The sequence below is a fragment of the Hipposideros armiger genome, unplaced genomic scaffold (assembly GCF_001890085.2).
Source record: "Hipposideros armiger isolate ML-2016 unplaced genomic scaffold, ASM189008v1 scaffold_517, whole genome shotgun sequence".
Classification (NCBI taxonomy): domain Eukaryota; kingdom Metazoa; phylum Chordata; class Mammalia; order Chiroptera; family Hipposideridae; genus Hipposideros; species Hipposideros armiger.
This window is the reverse complement of record NW_017731867.1, coordinates 317,143-338,487: the sequence shown is the minus strand read 5'-3', so window position 1 is coordinate 338,487 and position 21,345 is coordinate 317,143. Positions and strand designations below refer to the sequence as shown.

General features: G+C 37.0%; 1 protein-coding gene across 1 annotated transcript in view; it reads left to right on the top strand.

Moving 5' to 3' along the window:
* Positions 1-21,345, top strand: part of LOC109396361 (uncharacterized) — a 64,565-nt gene that overhangs the window by 7,588 nt on the left and 35,632 nt on the right. The window contains exons 3-4 of the mRNA XM_019668111.1: positions 17,028-17,065; positions 19,840-19,877. Coding sequence (XP_019523656.1) covers positions 17,028-17,065; positions 19,840-19,877 — 76 coding nt within the window. The remainder of the gene's footprint in view (positions 1-17,027; positions 17,066-19,839; positions 19,878-21,345) is intronic.

Genomic DNA, 21,345 nt, shown 5'->3' with positions numbered 1-21,345 from the left:
AAATCTGATATTGTTTCACCTTTTATTTGGTGTGTGGAAGGTGTGCGGAAGAGGGGGTAGTCTTATACGGCGAGTATATAACAAACTTTGTATTTTGAGTGGAAATGTTAGGGGGTCGTCTTATACGCCCAGTCGTCTTATACGCCGGCAAATACGGTACCTATTTTATTCTTTGGGGATATTGAACACTTCTTATTTGCATAGGTTATGGAACATTTCTGTTTCCCAGAAACTTAAATCAACTAAACCAACTAAAAAACAATGTAATGTTAGTTAGTAAACAAGTTCAATCATAAGTCTCAGTAAGTCAAATTAATCCAAAAAGATTTTTAGTGTAGTGGAAACTCTTTCCTCAACTCTATACCCTTTTCAGTGTCCACAAGATGTCAATGTTGACAGAAATGCTGAAGAGGAAGCAACAATGCATCTTACATATTAATGGGAGAGAAAGCAACCATTTCCATGGAGACTGTCCACTGACATTGCAAAATGTTTGTAAGCATTTTTACTCTACAATTCAAAACTAAAAATTGAAAAAGCTGAAGAGCCTGAAGATATTTCCTTAAATGTGTGAGTTTAATAAGTATGCATGAAATATAAACAAGTTCATGGCTGATCAGTCTACTAGAATTTTTTCAAACTTCACTTACATTGCAAAAGTAGATGAGAATAATAAAAGCATGATTTAAATTGGTACAGCTCTCTCTCTCCATATTGATATATAAATAGATCTATATATGTTACTCTATAAATCTCATGTATAATAATGTCTCAACATTTAATTTAAAAATATATGCATATATACAAACATAAATGCATGTATGTGTGTGTGTGTGTGTGTGTGTGTGTGTGTATATACACTGAAAGGCATCTAGTTCAACTGTTTATTCCACTATTTAATTTTTGAAATATATCAATCCTATCAAATTATCACTGATACTTATTTTATTTCTAATGAAAATGACTCCACAGCTTAGATAAAATAAAGTCTATCTTTTAATAATAAAATTTAGTGATTTAGAACTTTCTTGACTTACCCTTTAAGCCTCCAAAGAATGGTTGCTTTTTTTTCCTCCTAGTATTGTCACTTCCTGTTTTTTTCTAATTAAAGGAAAATAAAGTTTTGACCTAGTATTTACAGTATCATAAAAAGATTATTCTTTTTAGATTCATTATCTATAAATACTATAAAAACTTCCCTAAAGTTAATGAAATTATGCTTCAAGTTCTCCATTCTCAATCCAAAAGTATTTGTAACCTTCCCTGAGATGAGCGGTGCTCCCAAACCCAAACTCTTTGGAACCAATTTGACAGCATACCTAGCTGTTACAGTGGAAATTACAGTGCATACTGAAAATAATATCATTTGCCACATGAATTGAAAAGAAAAATAAAAATGACAAAAGAATCCTAGGCTTCTTGGTTTCCTTTAAAGATATTTTATTTATGCATATTTATTAGGAATTTTACTATATGAAAAACACTGTTTTAAGCAAGACTGGGCTTATATAGATGAGCACAAGATAATCTAGTGTCCCAGAGGAAATGATCCAGTCCAGACCAACTGCCCAATTAAGAGGTATTGATAGAAAAGAAGTTTATTTGGGGATTTTAAGTGAGGAACGTCAGAAATATCTAGCTTGCATTTTAATTGAAGTTCCAGGAAGGCTTGGTAATGGAGAGCTGGTCCAAAAAGAAATCAATTTAAAATATGACTTTATTAAATTTTGTAGAGAGGAATAATAAGTGATCCACTTATAGTATATTAACCAAGCCAGAGAGGTCTGGAGGGCTACTTCCAACAACAACAAAAATTGTGTGTAAATTTTTATAGAGTGAATAATCACACAAGTAAATAAATGTGCTGAAAGAAAATGTACTAATATACTAGCCTAACTAGGAATCACTGCTTTGTTAAAATGTAGGCTGTTACTGTCTGATCTGTACCTATTTTAGTACCTTTTTATTATGTCTAAAGCTAATAAAAGATCTTAAATTAGAAATAGAGTGAGAATATAAAATGTTTGTACCTCTGCCAGTTTGGGGTTAACTGGATCAATCCTGAATTATCTGATTTGCCATCTACATTGATTGAAGTAAGCAAATAATTGTCAGTTTTCCACTTCATTTTGTATCTCAGAAATTAAATTGGTAAGACGTTTGAGCCTTTTCAAAAAAGAGCTTAAATGTGGGACAGGGACAATGTCTCTATTATTTGTATTATATGTTACACATATTATTTGTATGTTGCACAAATATTCATTTAATAAATATTTGTAAGCTAAACGAATGGATCAGTAAAGGTTCATTAACCAAGCTAAAGAAAACCTTGCTAATGGAGAATGTATGATGCAGTGTCTAAAAACATGAACTTTGGAGTTGGGCAGATAGTAGTATTTATTCTAGTTCTGTCACTTGCCAGCTATTTGACCTGAAAAAGTTGCTCAAACTCTCTAGACTGCAGTGTCTTTGTCTGTACAACGGGGAGAACAATGTTCTGTGTAGATTTAGCCAAGTTCCATTACACAGAAGAGAATCTCCTCTGCTACTCTAGGCAGGAAGGATTTAGCACAGAAGTCAGAGAATCATAGGAAGGGCCAATGTGTCACACTGCAGCTGAAGTTGTAAACTACAGCCTGAGGTGGCCTGTATCTGTACAGCCCAAGAGCTTTGCCATTAAAAAAAATGTGTTTAAAAACAAAAGCAAAAATAAAGAAGACTATGCCATAGAAACTGTATGTGACACCCAGAGCCTAAAATATTTCTATTTGGCTTTTTAGAGCACAAAACAGATTATTAATAATTTTTATACTGATTACTTGTTGAAATGAGACTATTTGAGATATATTAGGTTAAATGGAATTTCATTCATCTCTTTTAATGTGGCTACTAGATTGTGGCCTTCACATTCCACCTCTCAAATGTCACATGGATGCTTACGTTCTGCAAAACCTAAATTATATATGTTATTCAGGCTTCAGGGAACCTGGGAAATGTGGTTTTTAGCTTTGCAGCTTCTGATAGTGAAAGGCCACCTGAAGAAAGATGAGATGTTAAGTGGTCTGCTATGTCCACAACCTTTCCCTCCCAGAATCTTTTCATCCTTATTATACTGTCATCACCATCCTAAAGAGAGAGAGAGAGAGAGAGAGAGAGAGAGAGAGAGAGAGAGAGAGAAGGAAAGAAGAAAGGAAATAAAGTAAAAAGGAAAGAAACAAAGAGAGAAAGGGACACAGAAAGAAAGAAAAAAGCAGTGCCCTCTCGCCCCTGGGGCCCTTATAGTGTTCGGGGAGGATGGCTGGCTTTCTGAAGGTGCTGTCTTTTGTTCCTATGGAAAATGATTTGTATCATTCCTACCCTAGACTTAGTTTTTATGCTAACATTTAAAGTGAGTTAACTATAACAACTCTTTTGCAATATTTGAGTCTTATAAAGTGGTGATAAATGAAGGCTTTAGATATTTTTCCAGTTTATATGGAGAGAAATGACAAAAAAAACCCCTGCAAGACTATCTAGTATCATTATGTTAGAAAATAAATCACTAACAAAAGAGTTGCTATAAAAAGACTTTTCCACAACTTCTGGCAGTCATCCTCAGCAGAGAGGATTTCTGGGTCACCTGAAGATACAGGTATCCAGACCACACTCTGGAGGTACTACATCAGTAAGAAGGAACTAATGGAGCCCTGTCCAATAGAAATCTAATGTAATCCACAGATATAATTTTAGATTTTCTAGTAGTCATACTGAAATTGTTTGAAAAGACAAATAGGTGAAATTAATTTTAACATATTGTATTTCAGCCAGTACTTCATATGAACATGTAATTAATATAAAAAAATGAGATAGTTTATATTTTGTTTTTAAACTAAGGCTTTGAAATGTGGTATGTATTTTATACATCTCAATTCAGATGCTAATGTTTCAATAACTAAAGTGAAATCCAGTCATAGTGAAACCACAAAAATTGTGTAGTTTTTACCTAGCTTCAGTTGTTAAATTAAATTATAATTTAGTTCCCTAGTCACACCAGCCACATATCAATTGCTCAATAGCCACATGAGGCTAGTAATGGCTTCAGTACTGGGCAATGTTAGGAGAGGCTTGAAGTTGCTGGTGGTATTGAGGCATTAAAGTAACCAGATAACATCATACACCATTTCACTTAGGGCACTATAGCTATTAAAGTATAAAAATACTTGATGATAAACATTTAATTATATACTTTTAGAAAGAGATGAGACCATAGGGTGCAGGTGTGCTAACCAATGAGGAACCTGAGATTAGTGACTTGCCTGAAGAGACAGATGAAGTCAAGACTGCAGTTCTGGCTTCCCAAATGCTAATCTTGTTTTTTGATGTCACAGCCACTAGTACCCATGTGTGGTGTGTGTGTGTGTGTGTGTGTGTGTGTGTGTGTGTGTGTGTNGTGTGTGTGTGTGTGTGTGTGTGTGTGTGTGTGTGTGTGTGTACCCATGTGTGGTGTGTGTGTGTGTGTGTGTGTTGTGGTATGCAAATGCGTGTATGCAAGAGTTAAAGAGAGTAAGTCAGATGAGTGGGCCAGTATGTTTTTGGCAGATGAAAAGTGAAGAGGAGGGAAAGGTAGTAGAATAAAGAATCCAACCTTATAACTATAATCTGATGATATAGTGGACATAGCAACAAGAACTTGGGATGACCAATGTAGTTAATAGACTTGAGTTTTATTCCTGCTTCCCAGGCAGCTGAGAACCGTGTGTCCTTGAGAATGTTACTGAACTTCTCTGACCCTAAATTTTCTGAGCAATAGACTACAGATACAAATGTCTATCTCTTGGTTTGTACTGAGGATCAAATGTTATCACACACGCCAAGCACCTAACATAATGTATGGTAATGTTCATTTTCCTTCATTCTGTAACCTATCGCACCAGGGCAGAGTGATCCTTTAATTTAATATCCTTGATGCGATGACTTTAAGTCAAGCTCTCACTGAAGATTGGATGTTGTTTTAAAATAACTGCTTAAAATAATTTGTAATCAACACTCCTTACCTAAAAGCATTGATTTTTACCAGGCTGGACAAGAAGAAGCAACAGGATTTATTGTTGATGTGCATTAGAAAACCTGAGATTGTAATCTCCACAAATTGCCTGAAATCATGAACACTCAGGTTGAGCGCAGTTTTTGACAATTCGGCCTTAGATGTCTCACCACGTGTGGACAGCAGTAAACAAGAAAATCTGTCACAGTGGCTCTTGTTTGCCTAATTCATATTTCAGGGTGCTTTTTTGTCCATTTTAACTTAAATATTTTTAAGATGCTAGTTAATGTTTTTATATACTCTCCAATCAACATTCTGCACTGATTAAAAGCACTGGAGAAGTCAATTGAATTGTTCCCAGCTACCAGATGTTAATGAGAAAGTAATACAGCAGATTCAAACATAGTTTTAAAGACAAACGATACAATGCATGTCTAACAGTTAGTTTGAGCTCAGTACTAATGAGACCAAGGTCAGGGGTTTAATCCCTTTATGGCCAGTTATATTTGCTGTGTTCCATAGCCACTGGCAGCATCCATGACCCCAGCCCACTGTCCTGGGTATGTGCACCATTGATCATTAAGAAATCTGGGTTGGAGGCTGGGGAGGCTACAGCACAAAACCATTATAGGAAGAGCAACCCCAGGGAAGAACAACCCTGCTAACCAGTAGTTCATTGGTCTGTGAATATTTTCCTTTGCTATAATCAGACTTTGGGCCACCAGTGTAATACTCAGCTTTCAACTTCAGATAATTCACGGGGCAATGGTAAGAACATTAAATGAGAAAACCAAGTTCTTGCCCTGGCTTTGCTCCTAAATGGCACTGAATAAGTCATTACAGTAATCTGGGTCTCAGTTTCCACTTCTATAAGATAATGGGGTTAGGCTAGATGGTCTCTAAGGCCTCTTGCTGCTCTAACCGTGGTTCCATGAATATATTTAAAATGATTTGGAATGGGGAGTGTTGTGTAACATAAAACTATTATTTTCCTTTTCCAACTACAGAAGTTAGTCTTGTAAGGTGACTTCTAAGGAACCCTGCTGTATTAGTCAAGGCACTCTAGAAAAATAAAAGTAATAGGATGTGGACATACAGAGAGAGAAATTTGAGGAACTGACTCATGCGATTAGTGAGGCTGGCCAGTCTGAAATTTGCAGGGTAGGCCAGCAGGCTGGACCCCCAGGGAGGAGTTGATGTTATAACTAGAGTCCAAAGGTAGTTTAGAGGCAGAATTCCCTCACCTTTGGGGGACTACAGTCTTTTTGTTTTAAGACCTTCAACTGATTGGATGAAACCACCACATTACTGAGGGTAATCTGCTTTACTCAAAGTCTACTAATTTAGTTGTTAACCTCATCTAAAAAATACTTTCACAGTGACTTCTAGGCTAGTATTTGACCAAATATCTGGATACTGTGGCCTGGCTAAGTTAACACATAAAATTAACCATCACATTTGCCTTCTGGTATTTATGTCCTTGTGTAATCCCCACCTTTGTGTGTAACTTGATTTCTATAGAATTTGGGGAAGGTGATAAGACGTGCCTTCCATAATTAGGCTCTGAAAGACTGTGACTTCTGTCTTGCTAGCAGACTTTCCATTGTCTTCCTGGCTTGAATATTATGATGAATCAAGAGCCCATCAAGACAGGCCTATGTGACAAGGAGCTGAGAGCAACTTTCAGCCAACAGCCAGCAAGGAACTGACATCTTTCATTTCAACAGCCCTCAAAAAACTGAATTCCACAATCACTGAGAGAGTTTGGAAAAAGATCCTTTCCCCAGTCAAAGGTCAGAGGACTTTCAACTAACAACTTGATTGCAACTCTGTGAGACACCATTAAACAGAAAATACATGTAAATCATGCCCACATTCTTAACTCACAGTAACTGTGAGAAGATAAATGTGTATTGTTTTAAGGCTGCATTTTGGAGTTATTTATTGCACAGCAATAGATAACTAATAAGGGAGCTAAAATTAATTTGACAAGTTATTGTTTGGGTTATTTGCAGATAATCAAATCCATGCTAGCTAGTTTAAGGAGAAAGGGATATATTACAGGTTAAAGAGAGCTCAGAACTGTTGAGAGGCAAAGACAGATGCTCTAGCTGAGCTTGCAGGAATTACCCTGAGAATCACACTACAAAACTTGCTTGCTAAGAGAACTTCTGCTTCTGCCACGATCAGGAAGTAGCCAAATCAAGAAGCATCATCAGAGCAGTAGGCTTCAGAGCCACACTGTCTCTGCTCAGATTTGTTACATTAAAAATGGATGTTCACAACATGTCTTTCCCCATTAGTTGGTTTTATATCAGTATCTTAAGTTGTTGCATGTGCGGATAGAACCTAAACCACATACATATCCTATTCTAGTAAGAAGGGAAGCCCATCTCTCTTTTCTTCCTCCCTTTCTCCCTCTCTCCCTCCCTTTCTTTCTTTCTTTCTTTCTTTCTTTCTTTCTTTCTTTCTTTCTTTCTTTCTTTCTTTCTTTCTTTCTTTCTTTCTTCTCTCTCTCTTTGTCTCCCTCTCCCCTTCCCTTCCCTCTGCCCTTTCTCCTTCTCTTTTTTTTCTCATCTTTCTTCTTCTACACATTGATTTTAGGATCAGTGAATGACAGATGTCAACTACAGCAAGAAATATGTATACCCCAAATATCTAAAGCATAACATAGGTAACTATGCAATCAAGTGCTATATTATAAGCATTAAGCCCAACCTCTATAAGAAATCTCAGAAGGAATTTTAAAAAGTAATAATATGATGTACTTGTCAGGAACACCAAGTTTGGAAGTCAAACAAACACTACAAAAATCCCAACTTTGAAATTTTCTAATTATGTGATCTTGGACAAGTTCCTTACACTCTTTATGCCCTGTTACTTCTCCTATAAAATGAGGAACTTGCTTCCATTATTCATCACTTGAGAATAAAAAGTAACAATTTGGGGCCGGTCGAGTGGCTCAGTTGGTTAAGAGTCAGCTTAAGAGCGTGAGCTCTGAGGAACAGGGCCGCCGGTTCCCACAGGGGCCAGTGACGCTGCGGCTGAGCTGAGCTGCTGCTGAGCTGCCAACAGGACACAGGATGGTTCAGCTGGTGAGAGCATGTGCTCCTAACAACATGACTGCCTGTTTGATGGTGGGCTACGCTCGCCCACAACTAAGACTGAACTCGGCACCTTGAGCTGAGCTGCCACCCAGATGGCTCAGTGGATAGAGTGTGTGCTCTTAACAACAAGGCTGCCAGTTCGACTCCTGCATGGGATGGTGGCTATGCCCACCCGCAACTAAGATTGAACACAGCACCTTGAGCTTGGAGGCTATGAGCTGCCGACGGGCAGCCAGATAGTGACTGGCGCCCTCCACAACTAAGATTGAAAAACAACAACTTGGCTGGTCCTCCTCCCCAATTCCCCAACACTGTTCCCCTCCCCAATTCCCCAATTAAAAAAAAAAGTGGTGCCAGCCGAGTGGCTCAGTTGGTTAAGAGCTCGCTCAAGAGTATGAGCTCTGAGCAACAGTGATTTGATTCCCGGCTCGAGCTAAGCTGCTGCTGAGCTGCCAATAGGTGGCAGGATGGCTCAGCTAAAAAAAAAAAAAAAAGTGACCATGTAATTATCACTATTAGTGCAGTGGCTAACACAAAGTAAACAATCAATAATAGGTTTTTATCTCTAAGAACATAACTGTGGTTTGTGATTTAATGGTGCAAGTTTCATGGAGAAGTTAAGATTTAAGCTGGGCTTGAAGAGGAGAAGAACTAGAGTTCAAACTGGTGAAAGAAAGGTGGTTAGGCATTATCATTGCACACTGTCCTAGCATCTTTCACAAAAGGCCTTAAAAAGCACTTAAAGTGTCTTATAAATGGATAGACACATTGAAATTTGACATGTCATCTTAGAATAGGTGAGTAATATAGGTGAGTAATAATAGGGAAGTCAAGGTAGGTGACTCCCAGGTTGGTATTCTAACCACTCAACTGCATTTCTTATCTCCAAACTATTAAAATTGGGAGTTTTTTGTTCTGTCTGCATATTAGCATCAGCATTGACATATCTATTAATAACGTAGACACTGAAGGGAGAAAATGAGATTAACAATGGCATCCCATCAGCTAGGTCTTCATCAAACTATGAACAAGAGGAGTCAGTGTCAAAACAGTGCATGTAATCCTTTTCTTGATTACTAGATTATAAAATGACTTATAACAAGCGGACATATAAAACATAGATTACCTCTATCAAAAAGACTGATTTTCTTTCTTTCTTTCTCTCTTTCTCTTTCTTTCTTTCTTTCTTTCTTTCTTTCTTTCTTTCTTTCTTTCTTTCTTTCTTTCTTTCTTTCTTTCTTTCTTTCTTTCTTCTTCCTTTATATCTATGATTACTCAGAGCTATTCTGCCACGAATTCACATGTGAACACTTTCTGGTGGTTTTAAGTAGTTTTCTCCTGTAAACAGAGACTTATTTTAAAATAAAATGAAATCAGTAAATTAAAGTTAATTATGCTCTATTCTCTTTTTCATTTCCTAAACTTATGATGCAATCACTAATTGACTCTAATGAAAGCCATGGTTAATTCTAATCATGTTTTAATAAAGAAGAAAGCTGTAAAGCAAAAACTGCCTATTCCTACTTTTATTTTTTCTTAAAAGCTTTTTTCAATCCTTCTGACTTTGAATTGGAATACTGTAGATAAGGAACTGTGGCTTGTTTCTACCGGAAGAGATTTTAATGTTTTTGTTCACCAACCTTCATTCTGTAAATGCAGAGACTGAGGTTCTGAGAGGGTTCTTGGATCCTGCCCAGTTTAGTGGCAGGCCTGGGAAAGCAAGCCAGACCCTGGAGTGCCAGTTCAGTGTTTTTCCATTGTAAGGATGGAATTTGATCATTTCACCCATTTTATTTCTTGTCACACTTCTTGCAAGCTTGTTGGCCTTGCTCAATTTCCGTCTGTGGCTATGAGGATTAAATAAGATAATGATATAAGTGGCAGGACACTAGAAACTTAATAAACATTAGCTGTCCTTCCCCTTTCTAAAATCTTTTGGAAATATAATTTCATATGTCACAACACATTTAAGAAAGCTCACTATTTCAAGAAATCTGAAAGGTGATCTTTTTGAAAAGAAAGAATCTTTTATAATGCAAATAACCATCCCCTAGGTAACCCATTTTACCACCCTGGATATCTGTAGTGCTGTGACAGGAGTTTGTTGGCCCAGAATTGGTAGAAAACTCACTTAGCACACCAGTAGACAAACGGCAAAGTTCCATGCAATTTACCAGCTCTGTCCCCAATGGATTAGATATGGCACACGTGCATTCCCCAGGCACTACCAGCTATAGGATCTGCCCTAGAATGATGAGGCATGTGGAGATGCTATGCACCACTTGCTTCTCTTGGGGGTACCAGAATTCATTAGCTGTAGAGGGTTGTTACTCTTTGACAGGAGCTGGACAGGCTGGCAAGAAAGGCTACTTTTTCCCATCAAGATGAGCTGACACTGCTTCTTCTTTTTTTGCTGCATTCTCCTGGGGGGAATAAAATCTGTTTTCCCTGAGAACCATCACTTCATTACAGGAATATACTGGGGAGCCTCCAATGTGCAGACTGTCATCTAAATTCAGTGATTCCTGAGGTGCCCACTTTTAATTAAATGGGCTATCACAAATTACTGAGCATTCTTTGATGATGATGATGGTATCCACAAAATGATTAATACCTTTATCAATGTGCTATCTCCATACTTGTCTCCAAATAACACTAAATTATTAATATTAGTGCTTTCATAAGAGTGTGCTTTCTGAGGTGTTTGTTTAATAGTGGTATACAGTATTCCATTTTCTCGGCATTTTTGTAACCACTCTCCCTCTGGCCAGGAGTGCTTGTTTGTGAGATCTCTGATCTAGATGGCAGGTGGTTTCTGCATCTGTGCAGTCAAGTATAGAAGTCATATTGCATGCTAGTTAAGACATCAGGCATAAAGTCCCACAATCAGCACTTACTGGTTATGTGACTTAGACAAGAATCTTGACTGTCTTTTGCTTCAGTTTACTCATCTATAAATTAAAGATGATTGTAATTATCAACCTCACAGGATGGTTGTGAGAATTCAATTACTTACTACATGTAAAGCATTTAGAACTGTGTTTGAAAACACATGAGCGTTCTGCCATTATTATTTTGCAAATCAAGACATTAGAAAAGCAATAGGATTGAAAGTCTCGTCTTAGCAACTTCCTTTAACCTACTGGGCTCAGACCAGCTACACTTACTAATATTCCTCTTTGCTGTGTGATCTATTCTATAAGCTAGGAGGCCTCTTTCTTCACAGGGTTTTTCTCCACACATTTGAAATCAGGTGTAGAGGCTAGGTTGAACAGCTTATGGCCAATAGGACTCTTTTTCATGGGTGATGGCTTGTCACACAAACCTCCTCCTTGTTTTCAGTGCAGAAGTGATAGCTGAGTGTATCTTTTTTCATCTGTCTGGTGGCTTTAGATGAACTGCAAATCGAGTCTACTTTATTAACTTTGAAGCATCATAATCATCGCCATTGCCAGATGTCTGTTACAATTTTTAGAAAAGAAACTTATATTAACTTCCCTGTATTTTTCAGACATCTGAGGAAAATTTATTGAAGAATAAGAGGCTAAGAAATGTAAAAAACAGGCTCATTCAGATTGGTTGGGGCAATCTTGGTATCACTGTATTTTAATATTAGTAAAACCATTTTAGTTATGCAAATAAATAGTCTCCATTCTTGCAAGAGAATGAGTTGAACAAGATAGATTTTGGGTTACCTTATTTTAGTGAAAAGTTGTATAAAGTATACATGTGTGTGTTTAAATTTCTGTTCAACTCTTGCATCAATGTCAGAATTCTATGTAACTTATTTTTTTTTAAAGATTTTTATTGGGGAATTGGGGGGATGGGAACAGCGCTGGGGAATTGGGGGAAGGGGAACAGACAAGTTGCAGTCATTTTGCTCTTCAGTCTAGTTGTGGAGGACGTTGCTTCACTGGCCCAAGTTGGCATCATCATTGCGCTCTTCCCGGGTGAGGCAGATCGGTTGCTGGCCTCTGACGGCTGCTCATCGCGGCTCTTGGCAGCTCACACTGGTTGCCGGCTGGCCACTCACGCTGGCTGCCAGCCACACATGGTAGCTTATGGCAGCCCACTGCAGCAGGGGCTGCAGCCTACACCATCGCCAGCGACTCACGGCAGCCCAGCTCCAGGTTGAGCTGTTGTTCAGCATCTTAGCTATAGAGGGCAGTGTCACTGGCCCTCATATGTTGGATCCGAACTGGGTTCCTCTGGCATCCCAAGCCAGTTCTTAACAATCGCGCTACTCGGCCAGCCCCTATGTAACTCTTAATGAATAAAAAATCTAATGAGAAATAACAGCTATACGTATCTTTAATATGTTTGGCATTCATATAAGGACTTTATAAAGGATTTTTTGAAAGTTGAGAAAATCATGGAACTCAGAAGGATCCTCGGATCAGCAGCCATTGACAGTGAATACCTGAGAGAAGTCACACCTGTAATTCTTCTTTGCATCTTAAACAGTGTCTGGTATATAGTAGATGCTCAGTAAATGTTTGCTCAATGAACTGTGCATGTATGAAAGAAGGAATTATATAATTCCAAAGGAATGTATTAGAATGGAAATAAATGACTAGCATTTAATCAAGGTAAACCACTATATGCATGACCCTAGACAAGTCAATTTCCATGTGTGCCTCAGTTTATTCATATACAAATCAAAGGTCAGATCTCATCAGCTCTACAGTCTTAAAAATTCACCATGGGATATACACCATCATTTACTGCCAATCAATTTTCTCTCGTGCAGAAACACTTTCATATTCCATTAGCTAGGCAACAACTCCCGACATATTCACTTCATTGCTTCTTTTGACTTTGTGATTTGAAAGTAAAATTTAAAAACCTGTTGACTGGCAAAAATAACTCTCCAAATAATCTGCAAAAAAAGTTTTATTCGGGAAAAGAAAAAAGAAACAAAATCCACCACTGCAGTGCGGGAATACACACCCGCGACCCAGGGTTCCAACTGGCTGCCCAGGTGGAGAAGCAGCAGCAGACTGGGCCCCAAGATGGCTATTCTATTTATTAACATCCCTCCCCCAGAATTTACCACATACTTTAATAGGAAGTCAGGACTACAGAGTTACCAAGGGCCCAGCTCCACCCATAGTCCTCCCAGCTCTATGGTTAAGCATCTTAAGATGCCAGTTCACTTTTATCAAACCAATAACACAGGAAACAGGCACATATTTGACGCAAGCCCAAAGGACAGTCCACTGTAGCCAGTGCATGAGAATAGAAGTATGGCAACTGGTATTCAAAATTTCTCTCTTCTTTTAAATGGCATCTTCTTTCTTCATTTCGAGTTGTGTTTTTTAATTTGACCTACTTTTACCTCCTTTCATGATGATGTGAAAATGCTTTGCTCCTAGAGCTTACTTTTATCTACTTGACAAGCAACATAGGTTGGGCGTATTCTTTAGTTTCTACTAGCCCATTCATAATAATTTGCCTACATTTCATTTCTTATTTTCCTAATAATTGCCAGGGGTTAAAATTAAATCAAGCCACAAACTCCCTAGTGAATGAAAAGCAAGACTAATGATTAGTGCTTGATTTAGGAGATAATGAAATAAAGGCTAACAGGAGCAGATGCTGCCTGGTATTTATGGCAAGTGTCAAATTAATGGACTTGACAGAATTATTTCATTGACTCTCTGAAACGATATCTACTTTTAGGAGTTCAGAGTAACACACACACACACACACACACACACACACACACACAAACACATAGATATAGTTCTAAAAAATAAAGCTATATATAGCCTTTCTTTGACTTGCTCCTCTAGGAATAAAGAACCCAGGGTCTGAAATCTGAAGGATATGACAGTCTGCTTATGTAAGCAGACGTCAGAATTTGAAAATAGATGCTTTGATTCTGGTATAAGCAGTACTAAAACTGCTTGGCCAGTTCAGTAATAATCTACAACTAGGCAACACCCAGGAAACAGGTATAGTAGTCTAATTAAGTACAGTAAGTCCCCGACTTACGAACATTCTAGTTGCGAACTTTCACAGATGCAGCCAATCATGCACCCAAGTTGGACTTAGGAACGAATCTGACTTAATGAATGTTCTTTCGGAAAGGAACTCGTTCATAAATCGGGGCCTTACTGTAGATGTTGCCCTATTTGAGCAATCCTTACCTTCATGTAATCACACTTCAGACAAGCATTTAATGTACTTGACTCTCTCCCTACCCTCTTTTAGGAAGCAGTTTGCCTAAGCAGAAACACATTCACTCTTTCATCTTAATAGGGATTAAAAAGAAGTTTTAGCTCAAAGTATTTTTCAAAGTATTCATTACTAGAAAACTCTTTAATCAAAGATCTCTAAACCTAAGCTGATTCATTACAAGCAAAAATTGGATGACTTGGATTCCAGTAAAACAGAACAAAGTAGATAGTCCCTAGAGAATGTTGTGATAATATATGCCCTAAAAATAACCAATCTCTATCCATGGTCTCATGAAATTCCTTCAGTCTTGGTCCAGATGTCTCCAACCCTCAGCCCAGAAGTAACTTGTGTCTCTTTCTCCATAATCTGCAACCACAGGTATTTAACCAGTATTGTGTGAGCCCAACACCTGATTGTATTCATTTAGCCAAGGTTTCACCCAGGTGAAGCAGAAGACTATGCTTGAAAAATATGCTCCTTGACCCAATTCAGATACTTGGGGCTTAAATGTACACACGTTTTATTAGAACTCTGGAATTAATCTCATTGGTAGCAAAAACAATGAATCACTGATATAATAAGTTGATATGAAAGTACGGGGTATAGGTGTACTGACTCCTGCATAATTGAAAATCCACATATAACTTTTGACTCCCCCAAAGCTTAACTATAGTTGGCCCTTGGTATCATAGAGGGTTCCAGGACAACCACTACTGGTGCAGACACCAAAATCCTAGGATGCTCAAGTCTCTTATATAATTAATGTAGAACGATGCATGCAATCAGCCATCCACATCCGCAGAGTTCCAACCAAGAATGAAATACTGTTTTAATGGTTGGTTGAATCCATCTATGGGAAATGCACAGATACTGTTTTTACTGAAAACACACACACACACACACACACACACACACACACGTAAGTAGACCATGCCATTCAAATCGTGTTGTTCAAGGATCAACTGTACTGTGATTGGAATGATTAAAAATACAAAAGATAGTTAATGTTTCTTATCTTTGTTATTGCAAATCCACCTTTTGTGCTGGTTAACTCTAGGCTAGACATCGCTTCTCTCTATACTCAAAAGAGGTAGAATCTATTTTGAAGAGTGCAAGATTCTCAATCCAAAGAGATTTACACAAACCCATACAACAAATTAATGAGAATCAGGACCATGGACTCTCATTATTGAGACATATTTGGCCCAGATGCATAGATTATGTGAATGTGGAACTTGCCTGTCCTAGCTATATTCCAAATCCACATGGCAGGGAAATGCTGCTACAAGGGTGGATGGCCATCCTCTTTCTTGATGATCCTCACAAAGCTGGTGTGGCTGCTGATTGTGGTGAAAGGGACACAATTAGCTTCTGGGCTGAGGTTTGGAAACATCTAGACCAAGACTAAAAGAATTTCATAAAAAGACCATGGATAGAGATTGGTTATTTTTAGGACACATGATGACAAAGCATACAGAATTGAAGGAGCAGTCAGTATAACCTTTAACTCCTCAAAGCTCTGTTTATATCCCAACCCACCTCAGGACTTGGTTCATGACTGCCTTACCCTTACCTCCACCCCCACCTGCCTCTTACTAGACATTATCCTCTGGGTGATCTCAGGCATTTTAATTTGGCAAAATTTGTTCCTCAAGTTCAGGGGCTGATTGTTTCAGCATATGAGGTTTTCAGTGATGCGCTACTCATCAGCATGAGATAGGTCATTCAAATTTTCCTTGAGAATTAAATCTTGATAAAAACACAATAAAAGTTAGAGAAACAGCTCCCTCAGTTACTACGTAGGGGAAAGGCTATCCTGGATTTGACAGTGTTCAGACTAATAATATCAACTATTGGAATAATAAAACTAACTTTCCTTTTTCTGATTTTCATTCACCACTCCCCCCAGCCTTTACATTGTGTTTTTCCTGCTATATGGATATTGGTTTCAATATTCTTTAGTACATAAATTCTTACGATGCCAAACAAACCTCTGCAGAACATGTCCTGTTGCCTATCATATAGAAGATGTTCAAAAAGCACTTGGAACATCAAAAACATAATGGTTTTAAAATGAAGGAGTGAATGAATGATAATGAGAGAATCTGAAGAGTTCTTAAGGGTGCCTGTGAGCAGTTTAAGCTTTTTTAAGGATGGTGAAAGATGTGAGGATGTATTCTTCCCCCAAAAGCGTAAGGGATTTTACACAACTCTCAGTTGTTCTGAAGACAAATGCCAGATGAATCACAGGTATATTTCAACACACTCATCGTATTGTAGTAGGCTAACTTTCCATCTTTTTCAAAGAAAGGTAACATATAATGTAACTAATCTGGTATGTATCTCTTCCATTGGTCTTGGTGGGTTGATGGGGTATGGAAAGCTGAAATCATGAGGATTTAGTTGTTGTTGCTTTTTTTTTTTTTAAAGACTTGCTTTATTAACTGTTAAGGGCTTAGAATAAAGCATAAGCCCTGGTTAGTAAAGGAAGCATTCTACATTTCTCAACATTGCCAAGATAAAAGGAGAAAAAAAAAACTTGAACCAAGATTCTATGATATATTATCAAAATACAAGGGGTAAACATCAACCATTTTACTAGGAGAAGGCAAAATGAACTACACTTGAATGATACACGAAAATGAACTATACTTGAATCCTCTTTGATTTTTGAGGTAGTGTTATTTTATTTTATTTTTTATTTTATTTTACAGGAAGTTTCTAATTTCAAAACTGTAAAACCAAAAAGAAAGTAAGTAAAATTTACATTAAAAACTTTGTGTTATCTTCTGTAATGTGAGATGGAATATTTTAGTGGTTTTCCTGTCAATGTGCTTTTTTATAAGGTGTCATGTGTAAATATAGGTATGTTTTACTCTGCTACCATTTATCTGTTTATGCTGATGCACAGGAAACCTATATTGTGACATTCCTATAGACAGCGATGTGAAAATTAAATTTTCAGGAGATTTCAACTAGGGTCAGATTAAACTGGGAGCTTACTTGAAAATGTTTCTATCAGTGACCTATTAATCTTCTGAAGAGTTCTAATCCAAATAAAAATGTGTTTGGAAAGAGATTTGGGTTATTTAGGTCAGGCTTGGCTTTACATTCAGCACATCAGGATGATAGAGCAGGTGACTGACGCACACATGTTGCATAGGTAATAGGATTTTAACTAATAAGCCGGAAATACATAGGGACGGGAAGTGGTTTATGAGGAAATTTCCAGACTGCTTGCTGATGATACAGAAGAATGTCTTTTTTGCACTCAGGAATCGTCTGAGAGCAAATTGATAATATGTTGAACTCTGAATGCAGTTTTTTGTTGTTGTTTGTTTTTTTCCAATAACCACTGCTCTCACTGCTTCACAACCTGCTCCCCCAAGCACTGTGTGCTTTCTTATATTTCCTCCCTTTCCAGCTCAAAGCTTTCTCCCGGTAAGGATATAAAATGTATCCACAGTAAGTAGGTAACTGCATGATTAACAGCTTAGAGCACCTGCTAGTCAAGGGTAGTTGTATTTTAGCCACAGTTAACTACTTAAACTACACCAGTGGCATTTTAAACATGAGCTGGAGTATAGAAGGTTTTTGTTTGTTTGTGTTTTTCAGGGCTCTTCTCAGTCTTAAAAATCACCCCATCTATATAACTGTTTATTCTACCCATGGATAAGGAACTCACTAATTCCAAATCAAATATTTAAATAAAATGGCAGCTAATGACTTATGATTGATTCTTCTACAGATCCAAGGATACCAACACATGGAGAGGCAAAGAGCAGATGAATGAAAGGGAAAATACCTCATGCTGACTGAATTAGGACTTTTCAAACATAAACCGAATCCATTAATGTGCTCCTCAGATTCCAACAGGTTAAAATAAAAGTGAAGAGTTTTTGGAATCCCTCAATTTTTGTGTGTACCACTCCCCTGAAGGGAATAACATCCCATGTTGTTATGCACCTACCTCACTTTATAATATTGTAAATAGCTTTTTTGGAAGACTTGCTATTTGCCAAGAGCGGTCCTAAGTGTTTTGCATTAAAAATTTAAAAACAAACCCAAATAAAATGGTTAAGAAAAGAAGAAACATTGTATTCGTATGTGTAGGGTTTTGCTTACCACCTTAAGCTTAAAAAAAGGTGGACTTGGCTTTGATTTACTGACTACTCAGAATATAAATAGTGGAAAACACTCAAGCTATAACAAAGTTAGTTATATGTACAGGATATGTGTGTGTTCACCCAACACATAAATTGATTAATGTGGTTGAGTCAGCATAGCCCTATCTTCTGTTCCTGTTTTAGGCATTTTATCATGGAAAATTCAGTTATACACATTTTCAGTTATACAGTGATGAACTCACATCACCAAGTCTGAACAAGTTTGAGATTGACCTATAGTCAATCTTATCTCATCTCTATCCATTCGACTTCCCACTCCCCCACACCCCCACTGTTTTTTTTTCAAAGCAGATCTTAGACATATATTTTAATGTTTCAATATCTATCTTTAAGAAAAAAAGAACTTAAAAAAGCATAACCCCAATACCACAACTGCACTTGCACAGAATAAGAAAAATGACATATCACCAAATATACAGTCAATGTTAAAATTTCTCTGATAGCCTCAAGTAATTTTTTATACTTATTTGAATCATGAACCAAACAATACCCACGCAATGCATTTGGTTCATGTCTCTTAATATGTCTCTCTCTCGATTTATTAACTGATGAAACTGGATTGTTAATTCTGAAGAATTTTCCATATTTTTTAATTTTGTTGATTGCATCCTTGTATTTTCAAAAAATATATTCTTCTGTCTTCTTTGTTTCCTGTAAATTTTTAGTTAGACCTCAAGGCTTAATAAGATTCAAGTAATATATATATATATGTATATATATATATATATATATATATATATATATATTTATTTAAGTAGTTCATCCGTTATTTCATACTTCCTGTTGCATTACACTGGAAGCCCATATATTTATTTGGTCATCTCTATTTTTGTGACTGAAATTGCTTAGTGGGTTCAAAGGTATCAGATTGATCTATCTGGCACAAAGTTACCCATTAGCCTTTCAATTAAAAGCTTTAAGAGCAATTGGTGATTATTGCCCAGAACTATTGTTTTGGGGATTGTATGTTTATATTCAATTTGCATCATTCTTTCTGTATTTATTGAACATAATTATTTGAAAAAGAACTTTTCCATATTAACTGTTTGATTACATTGAGATACATTCATGTAGAACAGCCCAGTCTTTTTTTTTTTTTAATGAATGTTAGTTTCCCCATATTCCATGGAAATTTCCAGACCAAGATTATACTTGTATTCACTGTACTTTGCTATCTAGGGTCAGAAAAATTCAGGACCATATGTAGACCTTAGTTAGAGGTAGAATTTATTTCCCCTGTTAAAGGCATTGCACATATGTCTACATGATCTAATTTCTGTTTGATAGAAATACTGTTTATTCAATATAGGCTTAATATCTGTTTATTCTCTTTTTCTAGGTCAATCTGGAGATCTATGTCTGAAAACAATGGATTTGGTTAGTAATTCATAAAATTACTCATACAGATGATATGTTCTGTTTTCCTAAAAGTTCTTTTCTTCTGCTATTGCCATAAAACAACAATTAGTGATTAATGCATATCAAGTTGTCTTGTCTTTGAATTCTATCAAAAAAAATTTTAATGTGGTTCGATTCTAACTTCAAATGGCTAAAACAAAGAAATCACTGATTTATTCAGAATAATTCCCTTTTATATTAAAAAATAATTTTTTTGGTGATGTATTAGTTGATTACTGTCCAGCTTCCCAACTTTAGCTTGGCTAACCTGGTCAAGACGGCCTCTTAGGTAACTTTTCAGATTTATGGACCTAGGAGTTAATAATAAAGAAATAGAAAATGGTTGGATTACAAAGACTCTTTCACAGCATTTCAACCCCTAGACCTTTTCTTTAGTTTCTGTGATTACAGTATCCATAAGTAATAATCAAGGCAATTGGCTTGATTTGTATTTTAAATCTAAAGTAAATCTCTAATTCTATTAATTACCTTTTGAAAGCTAATGGATAATGTCTTTCCTTCCCTTCCAGAATATAGGGTGTCACTAATTATAAAACATTCACAGTGGCAAAAAATTTGGATTATTCAATCAATAATTCATTTTTTAATACAGCTCATCTAACTTGTGGATACATTTTCTCCTTTCTTTCTCCTCAGAAGAACCTAGGAGTTGGATGTTCAAACTACTTTCCCCCTCTTTTCAAAATCAGGTTCCTGGATAGCTCTGAAAATCTCAATCAGACCAAGCTGATGATGATCAATGTCTCTTCCAAGGGTGTCTGTGTCTGCTATTCTTCTCATAGCAACATCCATAGAGGCAGAGTCTAAACTCATTTGGGAAGGTCCTATGGTCAATTAGTTGTTAACTATTTTGAATATTAGCCCTGATTTGAAAAGTGCATACTCTTAAAGAAGCAAAGCAAAAATTTATTTCCCATCTAGAGCCATTCTCATAGTATGCATTCTCAGTTTGTACACACAAGACTACAAATGTTTCCTTCCTAACATTATTCTTGATGATCAGCTGCCTTCTCTGTAGTCAAACATAACAGTAAGTGACTTTAAAAACAGCACAGCAAGCTGAGTTTGTTTCTATGTGATGCTTTGATTACATTATTTACAGTTTACTTTATCAATGTTATGATACAACATGTAGAATGATTAGTCTTTAGCAAGTAGATTAGAAGGTTCCACTTCTTCATTTCTGTGCAGTTCTGTTCTTCACAACATGCCCAGGCCCTGCTCCAGGTGTTGGGAGGACAAGACTGAGCTAATCATGGTTCTTCTACTCAGGGATCTTAGAGTTTCTTGAATCTAACACACCTCCATGTTGTCTCTACACACTTAATCATTTCTTTAAAAATGATGAGGAATGTGGAGGGTGGGTGTCTGAAGGTGAGGGAATCCTGGCAGGGAGTGCCCACACCTTTGGGAGCTGGAAGAAGAT